A 14,999-nucleotide genomic window follows, 5' to 3' on the forward strand; every position below is an offset into this window, starting at 1 on the left:
TATAAACATGCCACTATAAACTTTTGCATTGTTGCTAGCAGAATTTTTAAATCTGTGATAATTGGGTAGAGTGAGACATATATTAGAATGTATTGCATAGTTATTCATGCTGTTACCAGTTGAGTCTTTTTTAGGAAGGCCACTCCGGCGCAAGAATTAATTACAGTACGTTCAATCCAATCTTGTATTAATTAAGAAATTAAATGTTTAAGGTCACATTTCATAGCTTGGCTTAGTTACATTCGTGGTTTCCTTAGCCCGTATTTGCAAAACCGTAAAGAACCTTTTTTATGTTTAAAGTATTAGTACAGTGGGATCCATGAGTATTACCCTGCAAATTGTCCATCACCATGTTCGTACATCTTATTTGATCCAATAAGAGCTTCAACAATTAAAAGAAAACTCAAAACAAGCTGTTGACAACTTCTGAACCAGCATACATAAAAATCCATCGCTTAAAAACACATAGGATATAAGAGAAAAATTAATGAAAATAGTCATGGACAATTTGCAGGGTAATACTCATGGATCCCACTGTACAAATCGGTCCATCAACCTTTTCCTGGATCAATTTAAATACGGTCCAAGGTCTGTATTGAAATGAAAGATTACGCAACTTAGACATAATTTAAGTTGTGCTAGAAGAAAGGTTCTGGTCCTGTTACGCAACCCATTAGAATTTATGAGTTCCTGGACCTTGAACAACCCTGATTTTATATCAACGACCTGACCTGCCCCCCCCCCCCCTACAAAACTTTCAGGCTAAGCCCATGAATATTATCACAATTATTTTACTTGATATTGTAGGAGCAATTCTGATGCGTTTGCTTGGGTAAGAGAACGGAGCGTTGCAAACTAAAATCTCTCTCCCTCCTCTTTACCATCTCATAGCCTTAATGATGTTGAGGCTGAAAACAGGAACCAGTTATTTTGCGTTTACCTGGTTTGGCAGGTTTTGAAAGAAGCCTTCAGAATAAACGACGTGCGTTACTTCATTCTTCGGTTTCTGCCTACCTGAGTGGCTAATTCTTCTCCAGTGAAAGTTCTTGATGAAGTCTTATTGTATGGCTCCGCAAGATTTTTTCCATCTTGTTAATTCTGTTTAGCATCTGTTACTCGCTCGTGAAACTCACCTGGCAGAAAAGCACTTAAAAAAATTGAGATCCTTCCTTATATTTCAGGTCCGCTGTCGTAAACATGAGCCTAATCTGCACATGCAACTCACGATCTGTTTGAATCGTAATTTCATTGGTTATGAAAAACTGATGGAAGAGTTTAAATACCCTTATTGCGAAGTTGGATCACTACCATGTTTGCAAAGTGTGCTGTGTTTTGTTTATTTGATGATTCTGTGTGTTATTTCTAGAATAATGGTAATTACCTAGTAAATTAACTAACTCTCTAGCCTTCTTAAACCCGAAAGTTTTCAACACAAGCCTTCCATCTGTTCCTATCATGGGCAAGATCAATCCATTTTCCATTCTTACCGATTTGATTTCCTAGGTTCATCTCAACGTTATCCCTCCATCTTCGTCTTGATCTTACTACAGGTCCCTTACCATTCCCAACAAGAATCCTGTAAACCCCCTCTTTCCTCTCCCATTCGTGCCACATGGCCTGCCCACCTAAGTCTTCTTGATTTAATTATTCTAATAGGAAGCGTTTAAAACAGTGGAGTCGGTTAAAGATCGCAGATTGATACCCTAGACCAGTGGTTCAAACTAGATTCTACAAAGGGGTGTGAAGCAGCTTTCAGACCTAATCGACAAGTTTTTACACCGCAGTGACAAGCGACTCGGGCGGGTGGGCCCCTTCAGTCTGTAGAAAAGCATTCACCATGCATACTCTACCAACAGACCGAGGCGACACGATGTTGAGAAAACGACACAGTCCGAGTGACATGGACCTCCGTGGCGGAATGGTTAGCGCATCGCGTCGCGATTAACCAAAAGTGGCACACAGCGAAGTAAAATAAATCAGATAAATCAGTCAATCGTGTTACTTCGGTATCGAGAGGTTGCATTTATTTTGGAAAGTTGTTTCCAAATAGCACGAGTTTCATTGTCGCGTGTCGCTTTTCACTTCGGTCTGAAAGCTGTCTAAAAGATATCCGTGACACGATTATGTGTAATGGCGCTGAAAGTAATATTTTGAAGAGCGTGTAATATGAAATGCAAGTCTTTCCAATATTTACGGCACGTGCTACAATATTCTTAAATTTTATTCAGTACTTTTTTTTTTAAATCTGGTCATGGAAAACCTACAACAACGTCTAGGAGTTCGTCGTGCTGACTGCAAATCACCCCGCAACTGGTTGGATGATCTCCCACCTCTGCTGAGGCATATGGGAGTGTGTAGGTAGGCCTTTACCCTTAAGGGCTGTTGTACCACGGGTTGTTTTACTGATTGATTGATTTGGGTTAATTTATTTCGCTTTTCTGCCACTTTTGGCTAATCGCGACGATGAGGATGAGTGATGATATTGATGAAGGGGGCACTCACAGAGACCACCCATGTCCAGGTCTAGATTAAAACCCAGGACCCTTGGCGTCGTAGCGCGCCGTGCTAACCACTCCGCCAGGAAGGTCGGTGGTATCTTGTTTTTCTGTTTGCCCGTCGTTTGATAACATTCGGGGAAAACAAAACATCAACATCTTCCTTCGTTTTCGAAGCATTCCTGTGGCGGGTTTTATGTGAATTACCCTGTATAAAGACTGAAAGACAGAGTAGGCTACATAATGCTCAACTATGCCAGTGTACACTCACCGACAATAAAAATGGGACACCTGGATCTCGAAATACTGGTTTTCCTGCAAAGCGATATGTGTGTTGCCTAACTCTGAGGCGATAGCAGAACTTACTATTGAAAATTTGTTATTGTAGTTGGCTCGTCGCCTTAGAGGTATGCAACACACATAACGCATTGCCGGGAACCGGATATTTCAGGATATAGTTGTCCCATTTTTATTGCCGGTGACTGTACTGTACATATGAAATAGTTAATGGTAAATGAATATCCAAATTCGAAACCAAACAAATAAGTTGTAGTCCGTAGGCTATATTAACGATTCATAACTTAACTTGCTTCTTGATTGCATGAATGACATGAACATTGCGTGCCGGATATCTCACTTCTGTTCTTAATGGAGACCTCACAACTTACCTTCCCTGTACACGCTTCCTGTTTATTTCGCTGGAGATTGCCGTGAACATTTTATGGTGCGTGTGAATTGGGCATGTTTATTACAAGAATACAAGCACGTACATTCGCACGGAGTATATTGGCAGTCTATGTTTCAAATTGCTCTCATTATGTTTTCAAAAGCCCAGTGTGTACAGTCGTACAAAAAAAGGGAAACACCGCGGCCAACTAAAAATGACGCTCATTTGTTTACTCCTCTTGTTGTCACCGCAGATCATAATGCCCTTTGCCTGTGCCAGAGTGCCCCTGCGTTGCCATATTTTAACTTCCCTTCCCTGTTTTCGCTGTGTACGAATTTCCCCTTCATGCACTTGGCACTAAATAAAGGTGACGAAGTGCCTCACATTTTGGCAACGCAGGGCCAGGATTACATGGCAAGCAGCTGATTGCATCACCCACATTTCGTTCGCTCGCTTAGAGTTGTAAATTTGACGAGAATTTTTCTCTTCTAGCACTTCTCACACTAGCACTATTATAGACCTGCGAAGAGCGTTGCCTGAGCGTGGATGTTTGTGAGTGTCCATTCATCAATTTCATCATGTCATCACTCATCTCCATCTTCGCAAATTAGCCAGAAGTGGCACAGAGAGCAAAGTAAAATAAAGCAAATGAAAAAACAAAAACAAAAAATAAAACAACGAAGAGCGTTTTTCATATTTTGTATGCTTTAAATAGTTCGTTGTTATTATATGAAGGGCTCGGAGGTAAAACATTGTAAGCGACATTTTGATCATTATTGAGTTGAAAAGTAAAAGAGCCATTCTTCGATGATCGCTTGTAATTGCCGTGTCATACAATTTGCATTGGACTCATTCAACGCTTCTGAAATTGGCAAACACAACACGAACACATTTTATAGCCTATACAGAATAGTTTCTAATAACCTTTCTGCTTAATGAACCCAATGATGACCAAAATGTCACTTACAATGTTTTACCCCAAGCCCTTCATGTACAATATATTCATTGTTTTGTTATTATTATTATTCAAATCTAAAATTTGAATTGAGCAATTACGTTCAGCAGAACAGGCCAGAGAAAGTAAAGGTCAACAAGAAGTCGATCACCCTGTATTTTCTTTGTTTTGTAATATTTCTCAAGAGATCTATTGTCACAGGGAACAAACACGCAGTATGCAAACTGCGGAAACTTTCTTCCTTGAAATTCTGAATGCTGTGTTGCATGTCCTTAATAGAAGTTTCGGTATCCCTCAGAGATTAGAATCTGTGCTCCACCGTGTGCCTTAACCATATATGCATGCTGTAAAGGGTGCAATTAATTCATGTTAAGAGTAACATTTAAACTTTGTCCCTAGCTTCTTCTTGTTACTTACTTAAATTTTCAACAGTTGGTTCGGGCCCCCCCGATGGCGCAGTGGTAGCGTCCTCGCCTTGTAATCAAGGGGTCCAGGGTTCGATACCCGGTGGAGGCACATAGTGGTTCGGATCTCACTTTAAACTGTAGGTCCAGTCCCGATTAGCCTTACTGTGCATAAAGTGGACTTAAAACACCAACTCAATCAAATCAACAATTGGTTCATGGAATACAAGCACAAACGTCATTGTAGTATTCACTTTTATGTTGTATACTTCTGGACTTTTAAGAATGTTTAACCTCATCTTCTCACAATGTTGAAGAGGCGTCAGGTCACCCCATGTCAACATGGGTGTCTTTCCAAGAATTGGCGACATTGGTAGCCACATGTCTCTTAACGCCTCATCAAGATTGTGAGGAAGATAAAATCTGAGCTTTCTTTAAGTTTGACCGGAACTATACATGGCATCTTGTTGCAAATCTGGCAGGTCTTGTGTATTATATGATTATCCTTGCCTTAGTCACAATTATTGAAGAATCTAATTGATGAATAGAGAAAAAAACAAAATAACATCCGTCTGAATTCCACATCAGGTCTTAGAGAAACTCAAACAATACCTGAATGTCGACTGCACCACTAAGTGGCAAATGTCCATCTTGAACTGGTCGCATTAAAAGAGTTCACAACACAGACCGAGTAAAGCCCGCACGATCAAATTCTACCCAGACTTTTCGTCTCCAGATGTGGAAGTTTCAAAGTGCACAAAGCGGTGTTGCCACACGCCTGATTTTTTTTGTCCATCGTAAATGACACCTTCTGCTGTCAACATGCATCCTTCGCTCGCAGTTCAGCGAGAGGCATAGAATAGCAGAGCCATTCATTTCCTAGCCGGCGGCGGCTGTTAGGATTTATAAGCCTTGGACCCCGAACTATTGCTCTGAAGCGTGTTCGGCAATGCAGTATGCCACAAGAATTTCCCGTCACCAGGGCAACTAGACCAACCTGATTGGTTCAAGGGGTCATGTGACCTTTTCCGACGCAAAAAGCAAAAATAGAATTCCAAGTCGGTTGTTTGATCGTGCGGGCTTTTTATTTATTTATTTTTATTTTTTGGTGCACGTGTGTAGCACATTTTAGTTGTTTAAGAGATTTGTGCATGTTTTTTTTTTTAACTGTTTAGCTTCTTTATGATTTCTTGTATAATACAGTGGGATAAGTTATTTGGTTCATCCCTGAAATGTGTTCATTTATTTGTAACTACTCTGTATATTTTGTTGCTTTTTTATCGAATCGAAACCTAATCTCTTAATCCACTCTACTTCGCCAATTTAACTTAATCTCTTCACTACAATGGTATGTATGTGCAATGCCTACATTGCTACATTGTTTAACGGTCGGACTATTACTCATATCAGTTGCACAACATGATATACACGTGGGAGAATCCTGTGGTAAACTCTTTGCATATAGAACTGGGACACCTCCGACGTAATTCATTGAAGCTTTGTGTAGTTGCCATTTCTCATGGATGTCCAATGTCCATTAGTTCGGCAGCCTGTCCATTCGTATGTTCAATTACAAATATAAATAAACAGTTATTGTAATGCACTCTTAACTGTTCGGTCTCGCTAGCATTTTACATTAGTTTGACTAGGGAAATGTCTCCGTAGAGCCCGTCCCTTATGTAAATACACAATTGCATGTGTTACGTGTTGAGTGGCCTTCAGTATTTCAATCTGCTTTATATGGGTTTGCATAAGTCATAAGATGTTGACTGACACCACTCAACTTATCTGGAAGATATTTAGGTTAAGAACAAGGGCGTGCCAAGAAGTTATACTGTCTGAAAAATTACCTTTTTGTCTATTTATTATACGCACACACATATACAGTCTGGGTGTTTACCGGAAATCCCTTTAATACGTGAATTCTACGCGAATTTCCTTTACATACGTGAAAAAATTATGGCACGCCACCTAGTAACCCAAACCCAAGGAATTTAGATTTTCATAAAGCTTTTGATGTATATTTATCACACATGTTCTTTTGTTTTTGCAGAGGAAAAAGATTATATTGTGAAAAATAAAATGGAACTATGCATCTTGCTAAAATAGAAGGGTTCTCTGATTTTTTTAATAATATTATCGTCTTACCCCAGGGAAATGTGTGTTCCTGAAAAATCATATATCCATCTTTCTTATGCTTTTGAATTATTTGCTTAAAGATAAGGTTTAAAAGATATTCGTTATGTAGTAAAGGTTCATGTACGAGCTGTAATTTGAGAAAATTTAAAATTTGAAAACCTGGAATTACAATTGTATTCTATCTTGCTCTTAGAGTAGCATCCTGATGACACACGCACACACATGTGAGACTTCTCAGTTCAGACTAGCGGGTTATTTTAATGGCAAATTGTCATAAGTATGAGAGGAAAATGAGTTTCATTCACGACTTTCGTTGTTATTTCATTTCTTATATAGCTAATTTTCTCACACACCAGAAGAGCCGTACATGCAATGTGTCGTGAAGGTAATTTTATTGTTGCTATTGTTTGTTGTTTTGTTTTTATTGTGTTTTGACGAAAATAAGATTCTCAGTCATCTTGTTAAGCATAGTCTCTCACGAAGATGCATGTACCCAAAATGTCCACAACTTTTTTACATCCACTTTTCTTGCACATACTAAAACCTAATGTAATGGGATTGTACAGTCACAGACACTTCTGGGTTTGTAACAGTCCCATTGACTTTCAGTGAGTTTGTTACAACCCAGAAGTCTCAGTGACTGTATTAATGTTGCTGCAGCAAATTCGTTGGCGCTTTTGTTTCACTATCTATCTCATCTGAATACGTGTTTCTTCCATGTGTACTATATTTTCCCTCGAAAATCATGTTTCAAAGGCGATTAGGTCCAGAATGTTTATCTGGTCTTCTTAAGTTCGTCATCCTTGAGAATGGAACTTTGGATTGTAGATGATTGTAGACGATGTTGACAGAAAGTTGACTTGCTTAAGAGGAAATCAAGTTTCTTAATTTTAAGAGCTATGTCTATTTCTGCTATATTTTTCTTCGTAAAAATACATTATATAAATAAATATACAAAAATTGAAGATACTAGAAACTTGAAATAGTAGATTTTTTGGTAACTTAAAGGAATATGTGATATGGAATTACTTCTGTTCGAACTTGATGTACGGAGTAGTTTGAATGGCATTGTTACAATAACATGGCAGTGCGTAACTGAGCACAGTACTTGAGTATTTTTCATCCTGCTGCTGAGAGGAGTCTTTGCTGAGCCAATTCTGCTAAGAACTGCACCAGAGTCACAGAGGGAGGCAAACACGTCCTCATGACGGGCTCGTACTTGAACCCAGGTTTGCAGTCGCACTTAACGCTGTCCTTGTCGGGCACCAACCACTCGTTCCACATGCAAGGACCGCGGGTGTAGAGATGATAACATTTTTCTCGCCATTCCACAAGTCCGGAACTCCTGTCGCACGCGCACTCGGCTCTCGCTTTGTGTTTGTCGTAGAGGAAGACCTTGTCTGGACCGCAAGGTCCTTTGGTACCATGCTCGTAGCAGCGGCCGGTCGCCTTCCAGTAGTGGTGGGAGAAGTCCGGGCTGCAACCGCACCGACCGCGGTACGACACTCCGCGGTAGGCCTCGTACACGACCAGCTCTCCCAGCGGACACGGTCCTTGCGTCGCCACGCGGTGGCATTGAGATTCCTCTTCTGGGAAGTACAGGTGGCTTCTCCTGCAAGGGTTGCGCGTGCACTGAGCCGGCCCCGTGTCGACCTGGCTAAGGTTTGTGGTCAGGAAGTACGCCGGCGGACACGGTCCTCGGGTGTAAAGTCTGTAGCACGCGCCGTCCTCCGGCCACAGCGAGTGCTCCGGCTTGCACCGACACTGAGCTCCGCGTTTGATCGGGTCGTACACGAACCAGTGCCCCGGTTGGCACGGGTCGTCCGTTCCCAGCGGGAAGCAAAGTCCTGTCGGGGAGTGGTAGTTGGGGAGGCGCTTGTGGCACGTGCACTGGCTCCTGTTCGTCTTGGAGTTGGGGATGAACAGGGCCCCCTTCTCGCAAGGCCCCCGCGTGAAGTGCTCGTAGCAGGAGCGTGTGGTCGGCCAGTAGTACCGACCTAACTCGCTCCCCTCGTCGCACGCGCATCGTGCTTCACCCGTCACAGGATCCGTGGTGAGAAGGTCTCCTTTGGGGCAAGGACCTCGGGTGAGCCGGAGGTAGCAGTGACCATCTCGAGGCCAGAAGACGTGATCGAACGGGCACTGTTCGATTTCCCTGCACGTCCCCCACGGACCTCTACTGATCACGGGTAGGGTGAGCAGCACCTCGAAGCTCCGCCCACTATCTTCGCGAGTCCTGTTCTTGGTGGTCTCCTCCATGTCTCCTGACCCCTCCTCCACCTCTTCCTCCACTTTCGGCGCACTCCTGCGTATCCTGTTCCTCACGGGCACGGGGGCGAAGTAACTCCCGCTCGAGCAAGGTCCACGGCTGTACAGGGGGTAGCATTTTCCGTCCCTGGCCCATTGAGCCGCCCCCGGCGAGCATCGACACAGGGGCCCCGCCGATCCCCTGTTGAAAGCCAGCTCCATGGTGTCCGGGCAGGGACCCCTCTCGAATATCCTGTAGCACAGTCCATCCGCTGGCCAGTGCAGGAGTTGCCAACTTCGGGATGCGCACGGGTTCCTTACGGGATCAGCCCATGGTGGTGGTACTACTGCTGGACTTGCTGTCACCATTAGTAGAAACTTCGCCAGTATCCATCCGCGAAGCCACATCACGCTCCTCGCCTCTCCAATGAGCTGAAAGGAAAAAAATACTTCCATTAGTGTATGCAACACTAGAAAATTTCAATATAAACATTGCATGTATGATAATGTTGTATTTGTATGATGTTCCTGCCTTAATACCTTCATATTGGCGCTTATATTTATTTTGCCGTGTAAATATAATAGTGATTTGGTATCAAAGCAGAAGTCAGGGCAGTATAATATGAAATACCAACGTTCAGGATTTATAATGCAGGTTATGCTTCGTCACAACATTAGCTAAGTTGCCGAAATGGTGTTACAGCATGTGGCAGGTTAAGGACATGAGGAACAGTTTCCACGTTAAGGCAGAAACTACTGTGGGCTGGGTGCTTGTAGAAAGGGAGGAAAACTTAGCATTACTTGTTCTGTTGGGAATGTCAGACTCACGATGGTGTAGAAAAACACATGAACGGGAACAGGACAAGTTGAAGTTTTTGTTTGTGTTAGGAAAAGTCGAACCTTCCATTTGATTATTGTCCATAAGGAATACATGGGGTCTGTATAAATAATTATTCATCATATTTTTTTTACAGATCTAGCTTTATAATGAACTTTAAAAACCTCATCCACTTGCAACATGGGGAGAAATTCCCTCCTCTCTTCCCCCCCCCCCCCCCCGTGACATTGTCCATTCCGACGATACTGAAATAAATGCACCTGGTGCGAGACTGTCGTTCTTCGCCTTAAGGAAATTATCACTGCATGGGAAACTGGTTAGATTGTTTTCAAAGGGGAAAGAGGTGCCTCTTTAAAGTCAGTACAAAGTGGGTTGTTCAGTTGTTCAACAATACGGTACACCAGACATCCGCGTTCGAATCTTGTGCGGTTCTCATTTTTATTCATTAAATTTATACAATTTTACTTATGTGTTCTTTTTGTTGTTCTTGTTCTTGTTAGTCACAAGTTTCGATTTGTTTTTTTGTTGTTGTTTTTTTTTCAAATACTTCGTACAGGGTTCGAATTTAAGTAAATGTAAGATGCAACTTCTCAAATTACTTTATAGACATTTTGACCTACGTAATGGACATTGATAAAAATTGTTTCATTACATAACTGTAGAGATAGGGATTGCATTTGAGTAATATTTATTAAAAACAAGAGTTCCATTAAAAAATAATAATAGCAATAAGTTCCAAGATTTTTTCGCAGAGATTTGTCTGTTATAATTTTCCCTTTGCTTCGTTAAAATTTAAGTTCTAATTCTGAAAATAAGTAATGGATAATTATAAAAAATAACTGCGTAAAGTTCCTTTCCCAGTTGTGAAAAATAGTTAGAAATGTAGACCCTTGGAAAGAATCCATAAGGGAAATTCCCTACTTTATAGGTAAGACATTGTATCCAAAATACCATCAGAGACTCTAAAACTTGTATAAAGGACATGTACGAGAATATATTATTTTATTAGGATTGTTAGGTAAGTAAATTTATAGCAGCCTTCTCCACAACTCATACTATTTGCAATATCGAGCAATCAATAAGGCATTAAATTTCCGCAGGTCTCTTTCAAGTCACGTTGCTGACCGCTCCCTCCAAAGACACCGCATCGCTGGTGACATTTGCGACATTGTTGTCCATTGTGTCTTTCTGTCTTCTCCCCCCCCCCTGATAAAAAAAAACTCGTTTTGTATTCTGTGTTGACCGGTTTGCCAAAGCATGGACTGCGGCGTGTTTTCTGATGACAATGCCTCATTCATTTGGGTCTCTTTATTAGTAGTTTGCGCCGTTGTTGCTGCCCTTACCTTTTTTTATGGGGAGTGCACAAAGACAATTCCCGTGGCTGGTGTATTGTTTGCGGCATTGCCTGGTTGACACTTTACGGCCTTTTACAATGTAGGCTTAGACCTGGATTACCCGAGTGATGAAAGTAGAATTTCCTACCCAGTAAACTAGAAATTTAGTGGAACGATTGTTTAGTCCTCGAGCGCAACATCCTGAGAAGGAAAGAGATAATGCGTGGTTATAAAAAAATGCACACATTTTAAATTCTGTGTGCTACACCTGCAAGAAATTGGTGCATTTTATCGAGAATAGAGTTCCTTATGCTCCCTGTTTAGACACTTACTTGGCTAACTGTCTTTGTAATCTGTCTGAGTGATACTATCACAGGGTGTCTACCAGTCAAGAAATCAACATGTAGGTCAAGAAATTATGCTTGTGGCCAAGATTTTTTGCTATTTTTTACAGTATAGTGAATTTATACCTGTACTGGGATTTGATAAAATTGAATATTTGGAAATCTATAATTGTATTTAGTTTAACATTTGTTCACTTTCTTTCTTAAGAATTACATTCTTGTATGCCTGAAGTTTCGTAAAAATATTAAATAAAGTAATGTGGCCATTCCCCATCCAGGATGAAGTCTGAAGCATTAATTTTTACATGCATTAATAATTACAGCAGGTCTAAATCTCTTTTTAAAGTACAACTTCATTTTTCATCTTTACCGGCCTTGTGGTAAAGGTTTTTCATTGAATAAAAATGTATATTTTCTTAATTTCCAACTATACCTAAGTAGGGGGCGATTTAATAAATGTCATGAAAAAGGGGAAAGGTCAAGAAAAACTCATGAAACAGTCTAGAATTTTGGTATAGACACTGTATCAGAACGATCTCGCCAGCTTTTTTCAAAATCTGACTGTTTTCCGAACGGAGGGTTTAAGACCGCCCTGAATGCTCCAGAAGAGAATCTTAAAGAGATGTAACATCTTAAGTCTCGCGCTTTAGAGATTGTTTTATAGAATGTAATAGGTATAATGGAATTTTCATTAAAGAGTTATTGTAAAAATACGGAATAATAGATTTTTCAAGAAGGGCAGAGAATGGTTTAAAAATATTATATTATGTATTGAGGATCAATAATAAATTTGTTTATTTCTATAGGCTTATAATGGTTATTTAATGTATAATAATAATAATAACCAGGATAATGGTAATTATTATTTCTGCTATTCAAATTTTATCAAGCTCTGGACTGCATTTTGTAGACTAGCGAGGCTCTGGCGTCTGTACTCGTAGCTAGTATAATCCTCTGTGGGGCTCGTGTTATGTGCTGTCCTTTGTGTTTGCGATTGGTCATAAGTGGCAGAAAAGCGAAGTAGAATGAAATAAATCAATCAGATTTTGTCAGTGGACCGATGGTTTTGAAGTGCGTGTACACTGCTATTTTGTAAATAAAAATACGATAACCGATTCCTAATATCTTCGAGTGATATGACACACGTGTGTATTGTTTCACCAACGTGTAAAGCTTTTCCTGACAGCTAAGTGTCAAACGAAATGTTTGTTTGCGAGACGAGTTTCCCAAGTACCGTGTCGTGCAACACTTTCTGAGATTAATTCTCCGATCTTTCTTCCGGCGTTTACGGCAGGAGATACAAGCCTCGTGTTGAATGTCAGGGTCTTCTTTTTCCCATGCGGTTTGGAAAGTGCTTGCTCACAGAGAGCATACCCCTTCCAGCTGGTTTAACGAAAACGGAAAAAGAGTGAAATTTGCATGCAGCGGTTGAAGGAAGAAACTCCTCCTGAGAAGCGGATGAGAGGCTGATCATCACACACTCCAATTCCTCAAAGTTAATTTAGGTTTGAGGGTTTGTTCAAGTGCCCTCAATTCCATTTGCATATTAATGATCTTACTGTTGATACCACTGCAATTATCGGAAGTGCTTTCTTCCTATGACGAGTGTTTAAACAATGCCATCTACTTCAGCAATAATATGTATATCCAAACGTTACCACAGGCCCGTGCCAACGGGAGGGGCCAAGGGGCCATGGCCCTCTCTCGAACTATGAAATATTTAAATGTGAACCTATAAAAAGATAGGAAAATAACATAAACGATTTTTCAAATTTGTGAACATTTCAATTGTGTTCTTGCATAAATGAATGTGTTTGTTGTGCATAGAGGCAGGCAACAGAAGCCTGCAGTATGCAATATTGGATAGTTTTAATTTCATAACCATTGATGCGAGGCTACAACATAGAGGGACGTGGAGGGGCAGTTGCCCCTATCAATATTTTCCATTTTTGCTCCTGCACTATAGACTCTTAATGCTGAGCCTTGTCTACCAAAGGGAAGTAAATTGTCCTTACGTCCCCAGTTTTGGCACCACTAAAGATCTTGGGTACGGCGGACCTTATAGAAACACACAAAATAAAGGTGAAACACGAATGCAAGACTAATACACGTACATACACATACACACATGCGAGAGAGATATATATATATACGAGATACACTTTTCGGATCTAACCCCTCTCTCAAAAATATCTTGGGTACGGGCCTGCGTTACCATCTGTCTCAACTCGGTTAAAAATGGACTCTTGAAGGAAATATATCATGATTGATTGTGGAAGTGAATCAAAATATGAACCTCCTTTCTTTGGATATTCGAAACCATTGACGGCATCAGTGGGGATATGGGTGGGCTGACGCCCCTCAGGAAACTCAAGATTATTTGTTTCAATATTACGACTTAAGAAAGTAATAGACAAGAAATCCAACTTTCCATGTTTCGTCGCTACTATTGTTATCATTTCATAGATATTTCGGGAGAACCCCTCACAAAAAAAAAAGTCTCTCTCCACACTCGAATCTACGTGAAGTTTGAGATTTTTAAAGTCCACTTTATGCACAGATAGGTTAATCGGAACTGGTCCTGCAGTTTAAAAGTGTAATCCGAACCGCTATACCTCCACCGGGTATCGAGCCCGGGAGCTATTGATTACAAGACACTACGTTACCACTACGCCATCGAGGAGGCTCAATCTACGTAAAGAAAGCATTTCTACTTACGTCATAAATACTTCTAAGTGTATTACACACATATAATCATATAAACACTTCACACGTTTGGCCCACGTTACACACTTAATAAAGGCTTCTAGATATTGAGCAAGCGAGTATGCATCTGACGCTCATAAGGCGACCAATACATTGGTCTCGAGATTAAGTGGATCACTTTGTAAGCAATGAAGCTTGACAGTACGAGAAAGTAATTCTTATGAGTGCTGTGCGGTATTATAATGAGGACAGGCAAAGCATTATTAAAAAAAACAGAAAGAGCTTACCAAGGTAATAATTATGTTGTGATCTAATCGCGATTGTATTTCCATACTTATACGGAGTGTGTGAATGGTGCCAAGTGCAAGGCTTTTATGTTTAGTCATAAGTAAACTGTATTTCCGTTCGATAAGTTGTCGTACATTAAATTGGCTATATAATCGTCTAAACGCGCAAAAACAGGAAGAGTAATCATCAGTAAACGAAAAGTCCAGTTTTTTTACGGGGCTGGATGTAAGTAATGAAGCCTCGACATAATAAGGATATTAATGCTTCCTAATTTCTAGACATAAGCACCAAGCTGGCGAAGCGTTGCTGATAATTTGATTTCTCTCTGTGCGGGTTGGGCAATAATGAACAAATTACAAGGTTAGGAAAAAAAACTTGTTGTATAATGCTACGGTACGCTGCATTAGTGTTTCAGATATTGTGTTTGATTATGCTATACAGGTTTCTATGGTCCTTCTTCTTTCTTTTTTTGTTCGGGATAGGGGTATTTTGGAAATGTGCGTTTTCCTCTTCCTAAATGATTAGCTTTTATGGCCTTGTCGTGAAATTATCGTATAACCTACAAAATGGAAGCGACTGTAT

General features: G+C 40.6%; 2 protein-coding genes across 2 annotated transcripts in view; one reads left to right on the forward strand and one right to left on the reverse strand.

Annotated features, from left to right (window-relative positions):
• LOC145993816 (uncharacterized) overlaps positions 1-14,999 on the forward strand; it is a 387,953-nt gene that overhangs the window by 208,075 nt on the left and 164,879 nt on the right. The gene's annotated exons all lie outside the window — the stretch shown is intronic.
• The window catches only part of LOC145993817 (uncharacterized), a 72,067-nt gene continuing 64,630 nt past the window's right edge, over positions 7,563-14,999 (reverse strand). Inside the window, exon 2 of the mRNA XM_083129647.1 lies at positions 7,563-9,339. Within this exon, the coding sequence (XP_082985773.1) occupies positions 7,780-9,315 (1,536 nt within the window). The 5' untranslated portion in view covers positions 9,316-9,339 and the 3' untranslated portion in view covers positions 7,563-7,779. The remainder of the gene's footprint in view (positions 9,340-14,999) is intronic.

This window comes from Lepisma saccharinum, chromosome 10 (genome assembly GCF_977018435.1).
Source record: "Lepisma saccharinum chromosome 10, izLepSacc3.1, whole genome shotgun sequence".
Classification (NCBI taxonomy): Eukaryota; Metazoa; Arthropoda; class Insecta; order Zygentoma; family Lepismatidae; genus Lepisma; species Lepisma saccharinum.